Source organism: Pelobates fuscus, chromosome 9 (genome assembly GCF_036172605.1).
Source record: "Pelobates fuscus isolate aPelFus1 chromosome 9, aPelFus1.pri, whole genome shotgun sequence".
Taxonomy (NCBI): Eukaryota; Metazoa; Chordata; class Amphibia; order Anura; family Pelobatidae; genus Pelobates; species Pelobates fuscus.
The window spans coordinates 162798665-162824063 of NC_086325.1; the positions used below are offsets into that span (position 1 = coordinate 162798665).

General features: G+C 44.6%; 1 protein-coding gene across 3 annotated transcripts in view; it reads right to left on the bottom strand.

The window, feature by feature from the left end:
• The window catches only part of EHMT1 (euchromatic histone lysine methyltransferase 1), an 88615-nt gene extending 63624 nt beyond the window's left edge, over positions 1 to 24991 (bottom strand). The window contains exon 1 of one of the 3 annotated variants that reach the window (XM_063432923.1): positions 24930 to 24991. In XM_063432923.1, coding sequence (XP_063288993.1) covers positions 24930 to 24950 — 21 coding nt within the window. In that variant the 5' untranslated portion in view covers positions 24951 to 24991. Of the gene's footprint in view, positions 1 to 4081; positions 4213 to 24929 lie in introns of those variants that run through there. The other 2 variants (XM_063432926.1, XM_063432927.1) reach the window with 2 other exon arrangements.
• Between the last annotated feature and the right edge of the window lie 408 nt (positions 24992 to 25399).

Consider the following 25399-nt stretch of genomic DNA (forward strand, 5'->3'; position numbering starts at 1 on the left):
ACTGTTGCACATAGAAGGCTTATCAATAAATTGCAATCTTTAAGTTTGGATTCCAATTTTGTTGAATGGGTAAGGCAGTGGCTGAGTGACAGGCAACAGAGGGTTGTAGTCAATGGAGTATATTCGAAGCTTGGGCTTGTCACACCTCAGGGATCTGTACTTGGACCCATTCTATTTAAAGGATCACTATAATGTCAGGAAAACTAAGCGGTTTTCCTGACACTATAGTGCCCTGAGGGTGCCCCCATCCTCAGTGTCCCCCTCCCGTTAAAACCCCTTCAGCAGCTTACCTTAATCCAGCGCCGGGCTCCCTCGGAGCTGGTGACCTCTCCTCCCCCGCAAACATCAGGGGGAGCCGCATGCGCGGCAAGTGCGCGTTCAAAGTGTCCATAGGAAAGCATTTCTCAATGCTTTTCTATGGACGCTCTGCATGATAGAGGTGAAATGTGCCTCCAGCGTCGCAGATGCGCCTCTAGTGTCTGTCCGGAAGACAGCCACTACTAGAGGCTGGATTAACCCCAAATGTAAACTTATGTTTGCATCTGAAGGGTTAAAACCTGAGGGACCTGGCACCCAGACCACTTCATTGAGCTGAAGTGGTCTGGGTGACTATAGTGCCCCTTTGATATTTTTATTAGTGATATTGCAGGTCTTGATGGTAAGGTATGTCTTTTTGCTGATGATACTAAGATATGTAATAGGGTTGATGTTCCAGGAGGGATAAGCCAAATGGCAAATGATTTAGGTAAACTAGAAAAATGGTGAGAGTTATGGCAACTGACATTTAATGTGGATAAGTGCAAGATAATGCATCTTGGACATAAAAGCCCAAGGGCAGGGTACAGAATATTTGATAGAGTCCTAACCTCAACATCTGAGGAAAGGAATTTAGGGGTGATTATCACTGATTTCTTAAAGGTAGGCAGGCAATGTAATAGAGCAGCAGGAAATGCTAGCAGAATGCTTGGTTGTATAGGGAGAGGTATTAGCAGTAGAAAGGAGGAAGTGCTCATGCCATTGAACAGAACACTGGTGAGACCTCACTTAGAGTATTGTATGCAGTTCTGGAGACCGTATCTCCAAAACGATATTGATACTTTAAAATGAAATAGCCTTCCAGCTGAAGTGGTAGAGGTTAACACAGTAAAGGAGTTTAAGCATGCGTGGGGTATGCATAAGGCTATCCATCCCAACTATAAGATAAGGCCAGGGACTAATGAAAGTATTTAGAGAATTGGGCAGACTAGATGGGCCGAATGGTTCTTATCTGTGGCACTGTCATGGCTGCATCCGTTTTTTTTAACCCCTTTCCCGACTCTAATACATCCAACAGCTACCCTGGTTGCCCCCAAATGGCCTTAAGCCCCCCCAGATTACCTATATTTAATGCCCTTTTTGTGCCAGGTCCTGGGCGCCGCCATCTTTGTGTGGGTAGATAAAGTCCCTGTGGGACACATCATCTGCCCACACGAGATAGCGCTGTGAAATTCCCACGCATGCCAAGTTCGGCATTCGGATAGGAATTTAGACTATTAATTCGTCAGAAAGACGAATGAATGAATAGAAATTTCAAAACGAACAAATACCGAATGTCGGTGTTCGTTCGTTTATTACAAGGGTATTGTAATATGTTAAAAATAGAAGCGTAAGGGAGCTGTGACAATGAAGGGGGACCCTAAATGGCAATGGGGACAACAACATAGGTCCGGCCCCCACCCATCAGGTGGGGGCCCTACATGAAAATCGAAGAAGAACCTATTGTCCGCTGTAAAAGGAAAAAAAACAGTGTGTGGGGGTGGGGGGGGGGGGGGGGGGGGGTGACTAGTATAGGCAATAAAACTAAGTCTCTGTAATTAAAATAAATACTTCCCTTTTTTTCTAAAATCTTTTTTCAGCCCCAAAAAGGCCAAATTAAAACCATAAAGCCCGTCGAATTTATAAATAAAAAAAGACGAACAGGAAAAAAAAATCATGACACTAAAAAAAAAACAAAAGAACAATCCATGTTCACCCAGCGAGGGCACCACGCAGACTGAACTTCGCAGGGAAGGGTTATAAAGCCTTCCCAGCCACGCAAGTTGACTCAGAGCACTCTGGTTGGTTGGTTTAAGCCAACCAATACGAGCGCTCCGATAGGTAAATAGTGAGCCTATTGGCTCACTGTTTTCCTATCAGAACACTCTTATTGGTTGGCTTGGAATCCAACCAACCAGAGTGCTCTGAGTAATTTTACACAGCGTGGGAAAATTACAAAGAACGGTCTTATGTTGTGAAGAAAACTAGAGCAGACAGGAAGAAAAGAAGAACAGATCCTGAGAGAGGGAAAGAAGTGGAAGCGATTGGGGAAAGGTAAGCTGGGCATGACAGTGCTGATTTAAGATTCAATAGCTAATGGACATAATGATACAAAGAGAAAAGGGATATTTGGGATCCAAAGGGTCTAAAGAATAGGGGGAGGGAGGATTAATACAGCACTCTAGCCAAGTTCTAACCAAAGTCCATTTGCATATTTTTCCAACAGAGACTTGAACCAATTATAATTTACAAACTGGACCCAGATCAGACAGAAAACTAAGATTTGATAAGAGAGTTAGGACCAACCAAACAAGGCTATATCTGGCTTCCAATGTGGTTGGCTATTTTACATAGCATCCTAAGGTTAACCCACAAAATTAGCCATTAAATGAAAACATCTAGATCATATTAAAGGTCTGTGTGGCTTCCTTAGCTCTCTAGCTGTTTGCTAGGCCCTGCCTTGGATAATCCTGAAAATTAAAGGTTAAAAAGGAGGGGAACGAGAATCTCAACCCAGAAGAAAACCAAAATTAAACTACAGACAGGCTTGGTGGCCTCTTAAATTTATCAGTTCATGAAAACGGCTAAAGTAATAGTAAGGCCAATCAGGGCAAATACCAAATCTGATGGGTAAAAAAATAAATACATTCTAACCTAGAAACAAACATTGCATTGTAATAAGCCACCAGCAATCAATTAGCAGGACAACACATGCAATTTGGATACCACCCAATCAAGATCATCATCCTTTTAACCCCTTAAGGACCAAACTTCTGGAATAAAAGGGAATCATGACATGTCACACATGTCATGTGTCCTTAAGGGGTTAAATAACACTTTCAGCTGTATGAAAAGCAGTATGTAGCATTGATATGCCGCAGGACAAACATGCGTTTAGAGCAGCAACAGTCCAGGGTGTTCTTTTGGAATCCCTGCCACAGTAAATTGTTTTTATTCCCTGTGTATGCTGTGACCTGCTGGGATCACTTTTCATACACAGTCCAACAGCATGAAGCATTCAAACTGGCCTCTTAAATGGTATGGACTTTTGTCAACCCTACTCCAAAAAGATCTGGTAGCTCCAACTCTTCTACAGTGCTGCCAATAAACCCTTTGGGGGGTTTGTTGGGGATTTTTTTTAATTTATTTTTTTATACTGGGTGCACATTGTTTATCTTGCTAGGAGATCAAATAAAATAAATAGAGATGTTAGCAAGCAAAGGGCAGAGAGTGTGGACTATGAAGAAATGAAAGTTTTTTGTTACCCAATACCCAAACCTTGCCATTTTCAGATTGGGTACATTTTAAACAAAGAACCATATTTTTTTTCCCCAAACATGCCAACGTTGAAGCCATTGTCTTATAATGAAGGACTCAGAGGTGGCTAGCAGCCAAGCCTTCGCAGGACAAAGTAGGTAAATCCAAAAACTAAAATGTTAAAATGTATTTAAAACAGCCAACACTATCCAAACTCCAATCCTGTGCCAGGTACTAGTGAGTGTTAAAAGTCAGATTCTCAGCACCTATTTCAAGTCAGATAACAGCTCAAATCATACCTTAAATCGCAGACAGCATGACCTGCAATGCAATAAACAAATGCGCATAGAGCTAAAGCCAGAATTTATTTTCCCAGCACTTCCTTGGGATCAGTGTGGCAAAAGCTCCATAATTAGAGCACAAGATACATTTCCATGAGATGGGGGGAAAGGAAAAACAACCACACACGTGCATGCAAATCACAACACAAAGGCATGCAAATAGGACAAGCCATGCGGATTGCCCTTACAGAACCTTCACCAGAGCCCCTTTCCAGGCTAGTCTTCCTTTCAGAACATTTCTGTTTTCAGTCTGGGCTCATTTCCTGCTTGATCCAGACTACAGGCCTACAAACTCCTTCCAGGCACACGTTCCAGTCAGACAGTGGGTGCAGCCAAAGTTGGGGCATGCTCAGTTGAGAGAGCCATTGAATACACGAGGAAGTGTCATATCTATGAAAATGAGACTTGCTTAACATCAACCTTCAGCCTTGTGGCCTAATTCACTGTGTTGGTTTTTTTAAACAGTGATGTGTGGATCTCCCAAGGTTGCTCCAGACCACACAGCAAGATTAAGCACGTTAGTTAAACAAAAGGTTATTTCTCCATTTTCTTTTAAGGGATTTTACTGAAGCAATGCAGCCAAGGTCTTGCGTTTAAGATCGCCCAACCAACACAATATTCATTAAAGCAAGATTATTGTCATTCTAGCAGGCATCAGGGGAGGAACTGGGGGGCAGGTTGACAAAATAATGGCATACCATAACACTCAATTCATTGGCATAATGATCTACAAATCAATCAGGCCAGATTATATTTTGACCAAGTAGAAGCAAGTCTCTTACTGCCTTCTGTTAACTCTGAACAGGGGCAATTTGATTTGCTTGATTTATGCAACAAAGGGAAGAAAAAAAATACTTAAAAGGGGGTTACTTACGTATGACTAGCAATTCTGGGGTAAAGTTCTAGAAGTGGAGCAATCACCGTGGAAACCAATGAATGTTCCTGCGTATTGCTTCACTTTCAGGACTTTACCCCAGATCTACCCTCTTCACAGAATCCCCAAGGTGTTCTGTAAATTAGTGAGGATATTGTTAAATACACATTCAGACTGCATCCACACGATATGTGACAGTTTGTGTGTATCTACGCGCCCCTCCTTATTGAGATTCTTTTTTTTTTTTTTTTTGGCTTAAACAATAAATGCAACGTCTGTGAGTTTCCTTGACAACAAAGGATAATTTGTCATCGCTCTCCCATACCAGCCATTGTTGCTATAGAATGAATGATTTACATTGACCTCTCAAGAGGACCTACCAAACAGCCATGACAGTAGATTACCAGGTTGTGACAAAACGCAAGATAAAAGACACATAACGAACACATCATCCAGTCCATACTGTTTGGATACAGTGGGAGGCAAGTACCACAAATTGAGATATTACACTGTAACCAACATTAATTATTTGGCCATCAGGATCACGTGATTATCTTGAAATAACCTACCTACGTGCATGACATATTACAATTTTCATACCATTTTCAATCGTTCCAATTGTCCACCAAACATATAGCATGACCCTACGCCTGCATAAGTTTAACAGATCTGTAAACTCTGAACTTGTATGTGCCTAGGATATATGCTGATCACTGGTTTGGCAGACTGAGGGTTAAAATGTGCCCTAGCTTTATCACAGGGAGCAGGACCCCATATAACCCCATCAATACTGCTGACACGCTAGATCACATTAGGAATCTTAAAAAAAGGCTAATGCAATACTTGTTTGTAAACACACTGTTCTATTTTTTTTTTCTCAAAACATTTTCTTCTGGGAGATTTTGTCAACAGAACAATGAGAATTCCGTTCAACAAATGACATACCAAGAATTGCAATATGGCATTGACACACAAGTACACAGGTTACAGTTGTAACAAAGTGATAAAGAGATAAATAAAAAAAAGGGTAAACAGTGTTCAACAGTGAACTTTTAGCTCCACACATGTTCATCCACAGTCTGTCTGTATGCAAGTTATTTAGTTAATTAACTCTTAACTAATCCTTAGTAAAGCCCTTAACTTTCCTGTAAATGCACTGTGTTTAAGGTACAATATACCACAAGGGAATGGTGCCAACAGGGTGAGGTTTACTACATTCCCAACACCAAAACATCCAACATCCAGACCCATCAACCAGTGATTAGAAAAGACATTTGGAAAAGTCACTTGTAAATATGTATCATTCCGGCTTCTTCCAGCAATGGAAGCGTTAATGTTATAGATATGATCTTTTGAAAAACAAGACAGTACCCAATTATGCAAAACGTAAAGCAAGGCCTTCGTATTCCAAGCACAGAGGCGGCAGGTATCCATTCTAAAACTGGTTAAGAAACGCCACTAGATTCTAGAAGGTTAGAACTGGTGCAGACAGCAGCCAAAATGTCAACAACAAAGCAAGCAGCGAGACAGATCTGGAACTAATGGTCTGTTAATTGAGGTCTAGAACTGGTGCTATGAATATCGGGGGATATTAAATACAATTCCCATAAATCTAGGTCTAGACCTCCTGTGCATCTAGGTCAGTAAGAAGTCTGTATCAGATCAGCTCTTCCCCAAGTTATTTCAAATTAAACACAGTTTGTATAGCTTTTCACATCCGGGAGGTCTTTGTGGGTTTAAAGATATATACACAGAGGCAGTTTAGTGTGGGCAGGCTAGATCTTAATAAGAACTCTCCCCTACACAGTTTAAATACAATCTGACTCATATCACAATGTATGTTAGTTCTTTCCCCATCCTGGTGGCACACGTGGATGCAAACAGCCACAGATCTACGTATTACAATGAGCTGAAATGACGACTGTACAAAAGAGGCCAAAGCAGGTCGTCGCCATGATGTTTACAGCTGCAAAACTAGAATTATTGCAGGTGAACACAAAGAAAGGAGGATCAATCCCTACCTGCCTGATATCAATACAGAAATAGTAAGCTCACAGCAAGTACAGCACACACTATAGATAGCAAGGGAAAAATCTATCGAGATTGTATAAAAATACAATAATTGGTGCAAAATAATTCATAGTTTCCGTCCCCTCAACAAATACACTCCCAGTACTAGGTAACAGAGTCAGAGACAGTGTTACCACGTAAAGCTGTGTACATTACTAAACATTAAGGCATTGAAGGTTAAGAGGAGACTGCACTGCCCTCGCTAGATCTGGTAATTACTTGGACATTTAAACCGCTTGAAGAGGTTTTAGCATTGAAAATGCTGACATTTATAGGGTTTGTAAAGAAAGGGGGAGGCTTAAAGGGTAATTGTAATGTTTCCTTAAAATCTTATTTACGTGGAAAAAAAGTACTGATTGCTGCTTTGGAGAGGACCAGACTAGTTTAATTTAAATATAAAAAAAAATAATAATAATAATTACCATTTTCAGAATACCAAAATAAAGGGTTAACTGAAATTAACATGAGCCATAAAAAGCCAACATAACTCAGACAGTGAAAGGTATACAGAAAGTATCAAGCATGTATCACACAGAGCCTCCATGTTTTCAAAATAGGCCCAAGGGGGGGAGCTTTTCTCCAGGAAATCCTATCCCGAAGGAGATACGTTAGAATAAATGAAAGCCTCTGATCTCAATATTGAACCTGCTAAATAAAACTATCAAATAGCCTGCTCCCTTTAAAAAATGTGAATTGTTGCAGAAAATAAAAAAATATATATTTTTTTCCATCTGGATCATAACACAAATTTTGCAACATAAAAGGCATGGGGGGAAATCACTATGCAGGAAGTAGTGCTGGCGGTCTATAAATGGATCTACAAAGACACGGTGTGAAAGCCAGACAGCAACGTCACAGGGTCGTCTACTAAACCATCATGGCTTGATTTCACTACCAGAGCTGCTGAGGCCTACAACGGGTCCACAAAGCTCTATGTAAGACGAGGGAGCTGTGAGCATGCTTGATAGAGTGAAAACAGATCATGGAGCCGGCCTCTTTCACTGCCATCTCAGAGGGAAGGGAGCAAGGCTTTCTAATCTTACAGCGGGGAAGCTGGGGGCCCCAATGTTAAAGGCATTTATCCAAAGGGGGTGAAATGCAGCGCCTTTGCCATTTACTACCTTTCAAAAGAATACTGATATAATTAATAGCACTATTTACAGCATCTTGTTTTAAACCAATTGTAATTAGAACATTTTGACGTCCCACCACGTACCGTAACAGATTGAAAAAGAATATTTTAGCCTAAATGGAATAGCAGGAAGTCCATACATAGATTGTGATAATAACAAGATTAATGAGAGGATTGATTTGACTTCAGCCTCTTTAATCTAATTATCTGATGACCTGATGGAGAGAGAAGGGGGCACCTGCACACACTATCAGGGTTATTTACTGAAGTGAGACTTTTTGGGAATTCAAAGTGAATTTAAAATTGCAGACCAAAATAGCTGAACTGGAATTTTCTAAGTGATCTAAACTTCCACTTCAGCTATTTTAGTCTAAAATGTGAAATTCCTTTTGAATGAGCAATGATCATAATCTTCCATTATGCAAGTAAAACTATGTGGGCACACTGCAGTTAACAAGCCATACTTTGCATATTGCCCACTCTGAAAAAAGCAGGTCTACAGAGTTAACACGATCAATGATTGACACGTCAGTGTTCAAGTTCCTTAAAACCAAGTCTCCCTTGTCACTAAAGTGCCCAAAGACTATGGACCAACTAAAACTCCCATGATCCCAGCGTGTCACTGACTCTGCCTTATGGATACATTACAGTATGTGACGTGGGGAACAACTGATTGGTTGTTCAAATATGATAGGGGGTTCCAGCTGTAGAGATCAGTGTGGGAACTGACTGCTTCCTGTTACATTTTATCTATAAAGATAATATCATGTTTATTTGTGTCAATTCAAATTCCATTTTTCAGGGTTTCACCATAACGAAGACGCAAACTATAACAGGAAACTAAAGTAATATGTAAACACTAGTGATAGGACATACTGACAGCCACAATTGCTGGTTAGTGAGGTCATATCCTATGTTTTATATATTTTGCTCCATAGCATACAATGCAGACTAATGTAATAATTTGCTGTAGGTGATATTTACAGCTTGGAGCGATTGCTACTGGACAATAAAACATGCCAATCTCCTATATGAAAATGTGTTTTTGTTTAGCCCCAGGTTCGAAGACCTGTCCACACTACATCACCAGTTTAAGCATGTTCAGGTGAGTGCAACCACCCCCCATCTTCGGGAGTCTAGCCAACTCCTTGGTTTTGCACCCCTCCCTGTCACAGGAGCCTCATCTCAGGTCCCTATTTAGCCTTGTACTGCAGAGAGCCTCAGATGGATTCCTCTCCCCCCCTCCCCCCCCCTCAAGTAAGTGCGTTATTCACATAAGAGTAGACATTAGACTATGAGAGTAGGACCTGCCAAAGACGGGGTACATTGACGTTGTGGCAAGCTTATGCAATGTATGATCATATACTGTAACTAAATCCCCATTATTTTTTGCCTAGATTAGGGTTTTTTTTTTGGTTTTTTTTAAACTAATAAAATCTGTCAACATTGAAGTTGCTGTTTAGTAGATAGGAGAGTGCGCTGGATCTTGTGTATTGTTTATTGTACCTCACCAGTAAGTGTCCCTGGGTAAGACACCTAACAATATACATCGGCCCACCTCAATTCCTCAGATTGTCTGAGCACGGCCATCTTCACCTCTTTCCCTTTCTATAATTATAAAGCGCTGCCACATGTTAGCACTCTGTTATTGGTAATAATATTCCTCCACGTTACCAGCCACAAGGCTCATATGACACAGATCATGCTTAGTGGGAGATGATATAGATTTAAATTTAACATGAATCTTGTGAACCCGTAGGTCTTTCATAGACAGGGTTTACATGCTTCCTATTTGCAAGAAATTGAAATTTATTTTATAGGGCCAAAAGTAAACATCATCCATCACAAATTCTCATCTAATAAACAGGAACTTAAAAAAACGATAAAAAGGATGTGTTCCTCAGTGGGACAACGGTTACGCATTCCAGCTAGTTATTAGTAATTCACTAACGCAGGGGCTGTGGCAAACTGACTAGTTAATTGCTCATCTTACGCTGACGGAATAAAACGATTTATTTGTTCACAGTTTGACTGTTTTGGTCTAAAAAAGAAAGTGCAATTTTTTTTTATCTAAAATGAGTGTTTTTGTTTTTTCTTTTTTAGTTGAACTATTTTAGCCTAGAATTAGTTTTATGTGGCTAAAATCCAATAAATTAAAATCCATCTCAAAAACGATCATCCAAATGAAACAGGTCCGATTATTCAAAGTGCTTTTTAAGTTTGAAGCCAAAGCAGCTGAACCGAAAAACTCTCTAAATCAGCTATGCTTCTAGCTCAGCTACTTTGGCCTGAAATTTGAAATTCAATTTAAATTCACTCTGTGTGCCCAACTTTACTCTTACTTTAGTAAATATCCCTGGCAGAAATATCAGAACACTGCCAGCTTAGTTATTCACTGTCTATGGACGTTAGTGGTCACCGCACCATGCCACGATCACAAAAGCCAATATTGTGGAAGAATCAACCAGGCTTAGAGTCAGACATCAACGAAGCCCACAGGCCTGTCCCAATAAAATATGTCATGTGTAAATATAATGATCCAGATTTGATTAGGAGATATCTTCGCAAAAACGCATTCCTCTGCTCTCAGCCATGTCAAAACTATGGACATATCCTATATTTATCAGAAGATTGCTTGAGATTGCAGTTGTTGCGCAATCCTTGTTAGAGATTTATTCACGTATTTTAACAGAGAATGAGAAAAATAATTTATAGGAAAAAAACAAACAATAGTACTCTGATTTGTTTTGCCATTAGTCTAATAATGCCGAGTTAGCTGAAATGATGCAAAGCAGGTCAATTGACATTCAGTGCAATATTTGTTTGTAAACCAAACCAGGTTTTCAATTTAAGTGGCACGATCACCTCAAACTTGCCTTTCTCTTATTTTTCCAGAATCTGTATATACTTCTCAATAAAAAAATAACACAAAGTAGGGACTACTTTGTCCTATGAATTTTTCCTACAATTGCGAATCTTGACAAAGGGTGGCTTTTAAGGAATAAGGCAGGCTCCACCCTTTGTCAAGATAGTGTTGATTGCCTTAAAGAGACACTATAGGCACCAAAACAACTTTAGCGTAATGAAGCAGTGTTTGTGTATAGATCATGCCAATTCTCTGACATTTAGGAGTTAAATCAATTTTGTTTCTGTCCATGAAATCCTAGCCACACCTCCCTTGGCTGTGACTCACACAGCCGGCATGAAAAATAAAAAAAGTTTAAATTTCCATCAGATGGTAACTTGCTTTGGAAATGTTAATCTCCTGCCCTGTAGAGATGTTTTGGTGCCTATAGTGTCCGTTTAAGCTCCACCCTTTGTCAAGATTGTCAAGCATAGGAAAAATGCACAAGACAAAGTAGTCCCTATTTTGTCGTAGGTTTTAAAAAGAAATAAATCAGAAAAGTAGAACAGGAGATGAAACAATAGGAGAAAGGCAAGTTTTAGGTGACAGACCCACAATATCCATACACACCATCAAGGAGACAGCCAATCACTTTACCTGGCCTGCAAGGAGAGTGTAATCACAGCAGCTAAACAAGGTTATTATAGATATCTTAATTCCACTTTATCATTGATCATGTGGTCTATGTAACAGGACACGTTGTACATCCATACATGTTGTCTTCTGAGTGGTCTTTTGCAGTAATTATTCTTAGATCCATTTTGAGTCTCCCCGCTCCCTCCCCTTTAATCTTAAAGGGACACTAGAGTCACCAGAACAACTACACCTTATTGAATTTGTTCTGGTGAGTAGAATCATTACCTTTAGGCTTTTTGCTGTAAACACGGTATTTTCAGAGAAAATGCAGTGTTTACATTACAGCCTAGTGATAACTTCACTGGCCACTCCTCAGATAGCTGTTAGAGATCCTTCCTGGGTCATGGCTGCCTAAAATGCATCCAAACATTCAGTGTCTCCTCCCTCTGCATGCAGACACTGAACGTTCCTCATAGAGATTCATTGATTCAATTCATCTCTATGAGGAGATACTGATTGGTCAGGGCTGTGTTTGAATCCTGCTGGCTCTGCCCCTGATCTGCCTCTTTGTCAGTCTCAGCCAATCCTATGGAGAAGCATTGTGATTGGATCAGGCTACCACTTCTGATGATGTCAGCAGACAGCTTGTTTTTCTGAGGCAAACAGCATGCAGATGTACAGCTTCAGGCTTGAATACAGTAAGAGTTTGCTATGTTTATGGAGGCATGAGGGGCCCAGGGGGGCTAGGTGGTGGTGTTAACACTATAGGCTCAGGAATACATGTTTGTGTTCCTGACCCTATAGTGATCCTTTAAGGTTTTGTCTTTTCTTTCCTATGATGCAGTTAGCTATACTATGCCGTAATGAGTACTGCAGAATGTCTGGGGGTTGTACTTTAGCTGTAAGCTTTTTGTAGTAGAAACTACAACTCCCATAAACCTCTTTTACATCCATAAAGTCCTGTGAATTACTACAATAAAGTAGAAAAAAAAAAAACAACATTGGTCAATATGTGGGCTGTTTCTTGAAACATGACGGGAAAGAACATAATGCTACATATTAGAATAAATGGGGCTGTACAGTTAAACAATACTGCGTGACTTGGAATCGCAGTCCGTATACTGCCTCAGTATAGACCAGGTCTGCATCTCAGGCTATCACTTCCTGGTCATGCATTAACTAATCATTCACATGCAACAGTATACAAAAGCAAGTTTGTTTATTGTGCATGTTTACAATGAATGGATTAGGGGAGACAAACTACACACGTATAAAAGAATGGACCGACGTTGGGTTATCCTAGAAGTATGGCACTCCCTATGCAATAAACACGGCAACGAAAAATGATGAATAGTTAACATAATGTGCACACAAACGTGATAACAAAGAGAGCAAAAAAAGTGCACATGATGGCATATGCTAGCATAACTGGACCCCCTCAGTGAAGGCAATCTCACAAATCCCTATAATCATCCCCATCTGGGCAGACACCTGCAGGATATCTTTCCTTTGTCAGATTGAGGCCCCCACAGAGTCACCGGACCCTGAACGCACATTAATCTGGTCATTACCGCAACGCTGGGCTGTAATTCCCTGCAAACTCCCAGGAGACGGCACAGAATGTAAACCTATTTAACATTTACACAGATACTACTATCTTTATGAACACAGAACAGCAGGACCACCACAGAGAGCAGGAAAGCTTATCTAGAGAAACATGGATCTGAAAAAAAATTCTCAGTACAGGTATCTCGCATGGCAGGCACAGGGTTAAGTAGCCATGCAGACAGTTTTGAAATCTGACCCTTAGCTTCAGTCACCACCTAAAATATATATGTAAAGACTATATCAATCACTGCAAATAATCTGAAACATTTCAGAATACCTGCTGCCATTTTTATACGGACAGCAGGTTAGACATGGCATAGTTTACATTTTCTATAATCCTATTCGCGTTCTCTATCATGCATGGAATTTCTATTCTTGCACCAGATATTGTTCCGCAATGGATCTCTCTCTAAGGTGACTACTGAAGCTGTAAACCAAGCATGTCAAATTTGCGGCCCACCTGCCCTGGGGCCACTTTGTGCTGTGGCTGCGACCAGCCGCAAGACAGGAAAGATATCTCCTGTCTGATTCTTGTCTTCCCTCCCATGGCCGATACCGTGCTCCCGCGGCCGCAAGAGCACAGAGTGGCTGGCTGTCTTCCCTCCTGCGCGCAGTGCCAGAGGAGCGTCTGGCCTGCTTGAGCAGAAAAGAACAGGGCTGGAACTGGAGGACGGGCACTCATCCTAAGGTAGGGGAAGAGGGGCTTGGGGTCCTTCATGTGTAGTGTGTCAAATTGGGGAGAGGAGCCGTGTATAAAATTGGGGGAGAGAGTGGGCAGTGTATTAATTTGGGGGACAGAGGGGGCCAGTGTATTCATTTGGAGGGAGTGAGGCAGTGTATTAGAGTGGTGGGGGGGGGCAATGTGTTAAATTGGGCGGAGGGCAATTTATTAATTTGGGGAAGGGAGTGTATTAGAGGGGGCGCAAAATGTTAAATTGGGGGGAGAGAAATGTATTAATTTGGGGAGGGGTAGTGGGATAAATTGGGGGAAGGGCAGTGTATTAAAGTGGTGGGGGCAGTGTAATTAAGTGGGGTGCGGGCAGCGTAATTTAATTGGGGGAGGGGGCAGTGTGTTAGATGAATAAGGGGCAGTGTAGATTGGGTGGAGGGGCCGGTGTGTAAGAGTGAAGGCAGTGTATTGGATTTGTGGGCAGTGTATTAGATTGGGTCTTCATGGAGGTGCTGAATGCTCCCCATGGAGATGCTGATTGGCCGTGCAGCTTTTTGCCACTCATGCACAATAGCCTCCCAATTATTTCCTATGGGAAAGCATTGTATTGGCTGAGATCATCAAGTTTGAAGATCTCGGCAAAAATGAAGAACACACTCATAGGATTTCAAAAACAAGATAACCTAATTAGTTTTTTTACAGCTGTGCAACAGCACACATTCACCATTTCAGTCCCATTACCAAGCTTTTCTTAATATGTCAAGGTAGTTGGACTGAAACATTGGTTATATGCAAATGCACCTCTCCTTAAAATAAATTTGCTCTTTTGTTAACTTTGAAGCCTTTCAAGCGTGAGGACATCCAGTGTCAGTTAGGCAACTTTTTTTATACCGTTTTTTTCTAAATAAACCTACGTTTCAATGAAACTGACGTTTTTGTTTTTATTGTGGCCCACATAAACTTAAACCTTGTTTATTTGGCCTGTGTTGTCCTTTGAGTTTGACATGTTTGCTATAAACCAAATATGTGCACACCAATAAGGTTGTAACGATCATAAAATAAACTGATTAGCGATGCTAATCAGACGCTACTCTGAAACCCCGGACACGTTGAATCCCTAAAAAGCAGATATTCCAGATCAATTATATTTTAAGAAAAAAAAACAAAAGAAAAACCCTGGTATTAAAGAGCTGCTGTGAAACCATAACTCACATGGTGCTCAGCCGGCCGAGCTTTGATACACTATTATTGTGAACTTGAAGGACACATAAAAGGTGTAAATCCATGCTCTGTTTGAAAAACCTGACCAGGCTTTAAATACAGCCTTCAGAGGCCACAGGCTGCCACATGTGGGTTACTCAGTGATACAAACAGCACAATCAGACAGAGGCTGTATAAACTGTAACCAAAACGTTGTTCCCCATCTACCTAGTACTAGGATGAAAAGATCCATCCAGTTCTATTTCCCACATATTCCAGTTGCTGCGGCTGCTGATCCAAAAGAAGCCAAGAAACATTAGGCAATTTATAATTGTGCTATCAAAAAAGAGGTAATATTCCTTATTGGCTCCACAAGCTATTAATACTCTGCATATTAGCTATTCTAGATCAGAATATCCAGTTTTGCCAAAAACAAGGCACCCAGATCTTTATTGAAATCCATCCAGCGAACCTGATAAAACTTCCCAGGCAGAGAGTTTGTAGTTATGTCTAAGTTGATGACTTGTTAATATAGGCCGGTATGAAAGGGCCCTTTAACTCCTCCTCTGCCCCGAGGAACAAATCAGCTCAAGTGACTGTAAACAAGCATTTGGTTCACAAACGATGGGTTATTCCACAGAATGTAACACGTATGGAGGTGAAGACTAAACCCGTTTCCTAATAAATGTTGTCCTCGACTCCTTCTTCGGATAGCTTTCTGATTCTGTCCTTAGTTTTGATGTGGAATAACCTAAAGTTAATTTCTTAAGTCAAAATGTAACTGACTCTCTTCATTGCTCAAAATCCTTAATATATCATTTTCTCCAGCTGTTTGGTGGCCCCTTATACCTAGGTCTAGAAAACCTATTTGAGAGGCTGCAAAATATCAGTCTATTTCCAACAGACATAACGAACCTGGCAGATTGAAGGAAGCTGATGGGACGTAGATTTACTCATTTAAGGTTTTATTTAGCTAATGAGACCAGTTAACGGTATTACTTTTGAGTTATTCATCTAAATTTACCCAGACCATGTCATCTCAGTAAATTGATCTGGGAGCAGTGGTCCTGTCATTTTAACGTAATGTAAAAACATTGTCATTCTTTACAGGGTTAAATGCACCTTTAGGGACAGTCTCCCTGACAGCCACTAGGTGATTCCACAGTAAAAGTGAATACAGTGTCTTTACGGCAAAATCTTCATGACATATAAATACATTTAAACTGCACTGGTATATCGTTAGAATGCATTAAAAATGCAAAGAAGGAACTCCTTTATCTTATGCAGGAGCCCATGTCTGGCATAATGTGGCAAACTGCAAGTAGCCTCCATTCGGCTTGCTATTCCAAATTGCTATGGGACGTGGTTGTGCATGAGCAAGAAGATCTATGGGGGATTCTGCAGTCTCGCAGGGTCTTCCATAAACCCATGTTTTGAAATGATGCACATTTGCCAGAGTATACCAGTGACAGCTCCTGGTGAGGAGGGAAAGCTGTGAATTTAAAGGGACACTATGGGCACCCAGATCAATTCATCTTATTGAAGTGGTCTAGCAGCAGTGTCCCTGTCCAGTTAACCCTGCAATCTAAAACATTGTTGTTTCAGATACTGCCAGACAGCCACTAGAGACACTTTCTGTTGTTTCATGAGGACAGCATCTTCAAACTCGCCGCGCATGTGCATTAGGTTTCTCCCTTGGCACTGATGTCAGAAGAGGCACAATGGAGCCAATGCCGAGGGACCATGGTGCTGGAATAAGGTGGTTTTTTTTAACCCTTTAATTGCCACGGGGGTATGAGCAGAGGGACACTCTATAGTGTTAAGAATACAGCGTTGTATTCCTGACATTACAGTGTTCCTATAAGTTTTTCCCACTCCAACCAGTAGCCACCATGGAAGGGAACATCTCACACTTTTTTTGGCAAAAAAAAAAACAAAACACAAACATCCCCCACCAGTTATAGTGAAAAAGTACCAAATGATTTCAATGTGTATCTTGAGGTTTTTCTCTTAGCTGGTAAACTGAGGTCCCAGAATGATCTTGACTCAGTCTCACATTACGACCATATAGACCCACGGCCTTTATATGCTAGGATTGCAGATACACCATCCATTTTCCAATCTGACAAAATCAAACTCTTTGATTAAAGTGAGTACATATCCAATTTAAAAAACAAAAAAAACTATTTCTCCTGCCACCTGGGAATTTCAGAAAAAAAGCAGAAAATAGGGGGATATTTTTTTAATATTGGGGAAATCTCAAGTAATTATAAAGTGGTGAAAATGTCGTATAAACAAACTCAATCTTTCAAATTGAGCTTTGTACCGACAAAATAACTCCTTAAACTCCTGGAATCAAAGAAAATGGCTGCGTCTATTTTGTTTTATTGTATTGCTGTAGCGAGGGATTGGTAATGTTGTATATTCATGTGGTAACTTTCTTTTCCATACCGATAGACCGATAGTATTGCAGGTGTTTATTTGCAAAATTCTCAATGCAAGTCGTACCAGTGTTCAGATCAGCTTCTACACACACACATACCTTAAAATCGACTACAGGCCCCAACCCTAACTAGACAGGTCACAGAGACTGTAAGGAGCATGAAGACAAGAAAATCTCCCAAAATACAAAGTCCAAAGGTTTGTGTTTTATTGGGACAACGGCTAATGTGTCTATAGCTCATCCGCTCATTAAAGGAGTACTATAGGGTCAGGAACACAAACATGTATTCCTGACCCTATAGTGTTAAAACCACTATCTAGCCCCCTTGACCTCCCAAAAGATAGTAAAATCTTACCTGTATTCAAGTCTGAAGCTGCTGCCTCTGCCTGTGAACTTCATCTGACCTCTGACATAATCAGAAGTGGTGTCCTGATCCAATCACAATGCTTCCCCATAGGATTGGCTGAGACTGACAAAGAGGAAGATCAGGGGCAGAGCCAGCATGATTCAAACACAGACCTGGCCAATCAGCATCTCCTCATAGAGATGAATTGAATCAACGAATCTCTATGAGGAAAGTTCAGTGTCTGCATGCAGAGGGAGGAGATACTGAATGTTTGGATGCATTTTAGGCAGCCATGACCCAGGAAGGATCTCTAACAGCTATCTGAGGAGTGGCCAGTGAAGTTATCAGTAGGCTGTAATGTAAACACTGCATTTTCTCTGATGATTCTACTCACCAGAACAAATTCAATAAGCTGTAGTTGTTCTGGTGACTATAGTGTCCCTTTAAATTCTGGCAAATTAGTTTTTGAGGATATTCTGCGACGAAGACCCCCTGCAAACTCTCCACACCACAAACACATTTCACTTTAATCGTTGCCAATAAATGTGGAAAAATTAAACTGCGCCTCCAAATCATGTGTGTGCTTTTATTTCTATGTATACACACTATGCTGTTTTGTACAATGTTTACTTTGGATGTTGGAATTCTAGAGTCCTGACCTTATAACTGAACATTAGTATTGCATACTTGAAAACGAGAGAAATCTCAATGTATCCATCTCGGTAAAATATTTAATAAATAAATAAATATTGTTTGTTTTTACTTGTGCCTCACTTATTTTAATAAACGTGAATGTATTTTGTTCTGATATAAGGCATAGTCGTTTCATGCGCCAAATCCATCGGACAGTTATCTGATTTTTCCATTAAAGGAACACTATAGTCTTAGGAATACAAACATGCGTTTGTGACACTATAGTCCTGGTATGGCTGTTTAGGTCCCCTAAATACGCTGAAAGGGTTATTTTACTCACCTTTCTCCAACACCGCACCGGTCTCACCACAGCTGGTTTCGCCTCCACAGCAGAGATCATGAAACATGATGATGATCTCCGCCAATCCAACCCTTTCCCACAGGAAAGCATTAGGAGACTTTTGCGCATGCGTGGCACTGTGCTACGCCAATCAGTATCTCCTCATACAGATGCACTGAATCAATGCACCTCTATGGAGAACATTCAGTGTCTCCATGTAGAGCGTTGAGACACTGAATGTCAGTGCTGCACACTGTGCAGAACCGGACTAGGAATCACCTCTAGTGGCTGACTAAGTGACTGCAACTAGAGGTGTCACTAGGCAGTAAAGGTTTTATTTAAAAGCCTGTGGGGACAGGCCCTGGACACCAGAGCGACTACGCTAGCTGTACTAGCTCTGGTGACCAGTGTTCCTTTAAAGAGCCACTATATTTTAAACAATAGTTATATTTTACACCTATAGTTGTGGCTAAAAACAATATCTGGGCGTCTATGCTACTAGCCAGGACTAAAAAGGTACCTGCCACTGCAAGCCATAGCATACATAGCCATGGTAAATATTTCACCAATGGCTAGTGGCAATACTGAGTCCTGAATGTATACATGTAAGCAAGATCCCAGGTCCCCAACAATCTACAACTTATACAGTACATGCAGTGTTATTCCCGCTTTATAAGACCCCTCACAAGGAGCTTGTGGTTTTGCAAGAGAAAGGGAAGGAGTGGAAATGAATAAGAAGGAAACACCTCGTGGAAGAGGCAAGTGTTTGTGCCTGAAAGTTCTGTGATCTTCCAATAGGTTGGTATATAGCAGGAACAAACCACAAATGTAAAAAAATGGCTGACCTCCTGGTTTAGCAGGGACAAGGGAACATACATTGCTTTTACTTACATTACTCAACCACCCATCAACTGTGGGGTTCTCAAGACAAATCTACGGGTCTATAAACACCTGTTTAATTTCAGAAGGTAATGTTTTTCTTTTATGAACCAGATATTGGAAAAGATTGAAAAAACTATGCTCCATCAATTTCCTGAGTAAAAGAGCATTTGTAAATGTTGGAGCAACACGAGATGGACTGACCAGCTTTGCTCCTAAAAACAAAAATCTTCCCAAGTCTAATGAAGAAGGAAAAAAATGCGTTGCATTTATTCTAAGACGGGACAGGAATAAACTAAAGATCATCCTACAAGGTATCAATGATTACATCTCACAGTATATTTTCCATAACCGTCTACCCCCATAGTGATCCCATAATCTATTTAAACAATCGGTAAATACAATATAGTTGCTAAATTGGTGTATTAGTATACAGTAAAATGACTTGTAAATTATACCAATGTATGAACAAACGGTCAACGGGTATATTGTTTAATATTTTGCAACATGTTTTCAGTAAATGTTCTGTGATTAATATATTTGAGCATGTAGGACATGGGTCCTCAAACTCCGGCCCCCCAGATGTTGCTGAACTGCAACTCCCATGATTCTTTGAATTACATAGATAGCCGGAGAATCATGGGAGTTGTAGTTCAGCAACATCGGGGGGGCCGGAGTTTGAGGACCCATGATGTAGGAGTTGGGCATCTCTCACTATAAAACAGACTATGAGTGAACCTACTTATTGAGTAACAAGGGAGACAGACAGGTAAGTTAAAAGGAATGGGGGACATTCATATTAATTTTTATTAGTTTTTTCCCTTTCACCAAGAATTTGCTCACATCTCATACCTGTGTTTTACAGTGAAAGTCATTAAAATATAGAAAACAAGCTGATGAAAAGAAGTAGGAGTCTGGAGACAGATCTAGGGGTTCAGGTACACCCTGCCCGAAAAGCGGAATGTGATGGACTGGAGTCTATTTTAGCCTCTGTCATATGTACTAACTATAAATGCATGGAATGGTTAGTTTGCAGAGAGGATATAGGAAGTGAAGTAAAAGCATGTGAGGTTTGGCAGATATCAATGTTATGTTAAAAGTTGGGTGCAGTTTAGAGAGGAGCGGTGTAAGGGGACAAATAATTCAGAGAGAGCAGAGGCTGATAGAAAGTGCACAGAAAAGGGCCGATAGAGAAGGGGCATCAGGAAAAAGGCTAGAGGAAATAAAAAGGTTCACAGAAAAGGCAGACCAAGAGAGAATGAGCAAAAGGAGTGGGCACAAAGATGATGCATGGAACGATGTGGTGAGCGGACCAGTTGGGGGGTGGGTTAAGGTGGACAGACTTACAGGGCGGCGCAAACAGAGAACAGGCAGTTTAGGGGATGAGACAGGGGTGGTCAGGGAAGGGGCAGATTGGGGGCTGGACACAAAGGGGTAGTTTAGGGTGCACACAGAGCGGGCAGGTTACCATACAGAGTGGGCAGTCAGAAGGGCAGGTTAGGGGGGCACACAGAGGGGACAAGTTATGTGGGGCACATTGATAGGGAGCAGGTCACAGAGGGCAGGTTAGGGGGGCACGTTTAAGGGGGTAGTCATGGATGGGGCAAGTTAAGGGGTCAGACAGAGGAGGGGCAGGTTAGAGGCGTAGCCAGGAAGGAGGCATGTTAGAGGGGTAGTCAGGGATGGGGAAGATTAGAGGTGTAGTTAGGGATGGGACAGACTGTAAGGTGGCACATTAAGGGGCTAGTCAGCTAGTGGGCAGGTTACATAGCATGCAGGTTAGAGGGGTAGTCCGGGGCAGGTTAGGTAGGGGCAATGAGTGAGGGAGTAGGTTGGTGGGGCAGGTTATGGGGTAGTTAGAGAGAGGGAAGTTTAGTGGGGCAGGTTAGATAGAGTGCAGGTTAGAAGTAGTCAGGTGGCAGGGGGCAATAGGTGGGGGGGTAAATTAGTGGGGAAGGTTAGAGTGCAGGTTAGGCGGGGGCAATGAGTGAAGTGGTAGGTTAGGGGGGCACTGAGTGAGGGGGTAGGTTAGAGGGGTAAATTAGTGAGGGGGTAGGTTAGAGGGGTAAATTAGTGAGGGGGTAGGTTAGTCGAGCAGGTTAGGCAGGGGGCAGAGTGTAGGGGTAGGTTAGTGGAGCAGGTTAGGTAGAGTGCAGATTAGTGGGGCAGGTTAGAGATGGTTAGGCAGGGGGCAATGAGTGAGGGGGTAGGTTAGTCGGGCAGGTTAAAGGTAGTCGTGGGCAGGTTAAGCGGCCAGACACAGGGGGCAAAGCTGGAGTGCCGGGAAGGGTACTCGGGGGGGCCGGTTAGAGGGGTACTCAGGGGTGGCTGGTTAAGCGACCAGACACAGAGGGTACAGTTGGGAGTCGGGGGGCCGGTTAATGGGGGGTACTCGGTAGAGCTAGAGCCGGGGGGGCTGGTTAGGGGGTAGATTAGTGGGGGGTACTCGGCGGGCATGTTAGAAGGGGGGTACTCTGTACAGTTGGAGCCAGGGGGCAGTTAGAGGATTTGGGGGCGGTTAGTGGGGGGTACTCGGTATAGTTGGAGCCGGGGGGGGGGGGGGGGGGGGGGGGCAGGTTAGGGGGGTACTCAGTAGAGTTGGAGGGCAGGTTAGAGGGGGGGGGGACTCGGGTGGGCAGGTTAATGGGGTACTCGGTAGAGTTGGAGCCGGGGGGGGGGCAGGTTAGTGGGGGGTACTCGGTAGAGCTGGAGCCGGGGGGGAGGTTAGAGGGGGCTACTCGGGGGGCTGGTTAGAGGGGGCTACTCGGGGGGCTGGTTAGAGGGGGCTACTCGGGGGGCTGGTTAGAGGGGGCTACTCGGGGGGCTGGTTAGAGGGGGCTACTCGGGGGGCTGGTTAGAGGGGGCTACTCGGGGGGCTGGTTAGAGGGGGCTACTCGGTAGGGCTGGAGCCAGGGGGGCTGGTTAGGGGGTAGATTAGTGGGGGGTACTCGGCGGGCATGTTAGAAGGGGGGTACTCGGTACAGTTGGAGCCAGGGGGCAGTTAGAGGATTTGGGGGCGGTTAGTGGGGGGTACTCGGTATAGTTGGAGCCGGGGGGGGGGGCAGGTTAGGGGGGTACTCAGTAGAGTTGGAGGGCAGGTTAGAGGGGGGAACTCGGGGGGGCAGGTTAATGGGGTACTCGGTAGAGTTGGAGCCGGGGGGGGGGGGCAGGTTAGTGGGGGGGTACTCGGTAGAGCTGGAGCCGGGGGGGGGGAGGTTAGAGGGGGGTACTCGGGGGGCTGGTTAGAGGGGGTACTCGGTAGAGCTGGAGCCGGGGGGGCAGGTTAGGGGGTAGGTAAAAGGGGGGGTACTCGGGGGGCTGGTTAGTGGAGGGTACTCTGTAGGGCTGGAGCCAGGGGGGGGGGCAGGTTAGAGGGGTACTCGGTAGAGCTGGAGCCTGGGGGGGCAGGTAAAAGGGGGGTACTCGGGGGGCTGGTTAGTGGGGGGTACTCGGTAGAGCTGGAGCCAGGGGGCGGTTAATGGGGTACTCGGTAGAGTTGGAGCCGGGGGGGGGGTAGGTTAGTGGGGGGGTACTCGGTATAGCTTGAGCCGGGGGGGGGCAGGTTAGGGGGTAGGTTAGAGGGGGGTACTCGGTAGAGCTGGAGCCAGGGGGGGCAGGTAGAGGGGGGTACTCTGTATAGCTGGAGCCGAGGGGGGGCAGGTTAGGGGGGGGTACTCGGGGGCAGGTTAGTGGGGTACTCGGTAGAGCTGGAGCCGGGGGGGCTGGTTAGAGGGGGGTACTCGGTATAGCTGGAGCGGGGGGGGAAAAGGGGGGCAGGTTAGATGGGGGTACTCGGTAGAGCTGGAGCCGGGGGGGGGGGGGGGGGACAGGTTAGTGGGGGGTACTCGGTATAGCTGGAGCCGGGGGCGGTTAATGGGGTACTAGGGGGGCTGGTTAGATGGGGGCACTCGGTAGAGCTGGAGCCAGGGTAGGGGGTAGGTTAGTGGGGGGTACTCGGTATAGCTGGAGCCGGGGGGGCAGGTTAATGGGGTACTCGGTAGAGCTGGAGCCGGGGGGGCAGGTTAGGGGGTAGGTTAGTGGGATACTAGGGGGGCATTCGGTATAGCTGGAGCCGGGGGGCAGTTAGAGGATTTGGGGGGTAGGTTAGATGGGGGTACTCGGTAGAGCTGGAGCCGGGGGGGGGGGGGAATAGGTTAGTGGGCGGTACTCGGTATAGCTGGAGCCGGGGGGGGGGGGGCGGTTAATGGGGTACTAGGGGGGCTGGTTAGATGGGGCACTCGGTAGAGCTGGAGCCAGGGTAGGGGGTAGGTTAGTGGGGGGTACTCGGTATATCTGGAGCCGGGGGGCAGGTTAATGGGGTACTCGGTAGAGCTGGAGCCGGGGGGGGCAGGTTAGGGGGTAGGTTAGTGGGGTACTAGGGGGGCTGGTTAGAGGGGGGTACTCGGTATAGCTGGAGCCGGGGGGCGGTTAATGGGGTACTAGGGGGGCTGGTTAGATGGGGGCACTCGGTAGAGCTGGAGCCAGGGTAGGGGGTAGGTTAGTGGGGGGTACTCGGTATAGCTGGAGCCGGTTAATGGGGTATTCGGTAGAGCTGGAGCCGGGGGGGGGGACAGGTTAGTGGGGGGTACTCGGTATAGCTGGAGCCGGGGGGGCGGTTAATGGGGTACTAGGGGGGCAGGTTAATGGGGTACTCGGTATAGCTGGAGCCGGGGGGGCGGTTAATGGGGTACTAGGGGGGCTGGTTAGATGGGGGCACTCGGTAGAGCTGGAGCCAGGGTAGGGGGTAGGTTAGTGGGGGGTACTCGGTAGGGCTGGAGCCGGGGGGGGGCAGGTTAGGGGGTACTCGGGGGGCTGGTCAGATGGGGGGTACTCGGTAGGGCTGGAGCCGGGGGGGGGGGCAGGTTAGGGGGTACTCGGGGGGCTGGTTAGTGGGGGGTACTCGGTATAGCTGGAGCCGGGGGGGGCAGGTTAGGGGGTAGGTTAGAGGGGGGTACTCGGTAGGGCTGGAGCCGGGGGGGGGGCAGGTTAGGGGGTACTCGGGGGGCTGGTTAGTGGGGGGTACTCGGTAGAGCTGGGGCCGGGGGGGGGGGCAGGTTAGGGGGTAGGTTAGAGGGGGGTACTCGGTAGGGCTGGAGCCGGGGGGGGCAGGTTAGGGGGTACTCGGGGGGCTGGTTAGTGGGGGGTACTCGGTAGAGCTGGGGCCGGGGGTCGCTGTATGGCTCTCCCAGCACACAGCAGGCCGCACCGTTGACTCTCTGTACCCACGTTACGGCGGTATCTCCCCCAGCAGCCCCAATAAAGCCCCCATAACACATACAGAGTGCGGGGCCCTCCCACAGCCCGGCCCCCCAACCCGGGGCCCCCAGGAGCCCCTGCACCCCATTCCTCATCTCCCTCACCTCAGCATCCAGTGTGGCCATGGCTCCAGCGCCGAGCGTAGCTCCGCCCTCCGCCGGTGACGACACTAGCCACGCCCCCTCCTTTTTACTAACCCGGTCTCGGGCTCCTGGGGAGTGAGGGAATCTGAGGATCCGGCGCATGCGCACACTCTCCGCACCGTCCGTACAGTAAGATGGCGTCCGCCATGCTGGCAGAGCCTCATGGACCGTGCGTCATGGCGGCCCCCACACCCAGCATTCCGTACAGTGCCAGGCCTGCCAGGGTGAATGTCTCCCACCCCAGGCCTTCTCAGCTGCTTTCCCTCAGATACACAGGGTTTTATAGAGGGAGTGTATCCCATAATAACAGCTATGGCTGCCTGGCTACTGTCTGACACTGGGCCTTATAGTAATATCCTGGATATAGACTCTAATAGTCACACAAAAAAAATATATAAATAATAATAATGCAAAATTAAAATACAACAGAT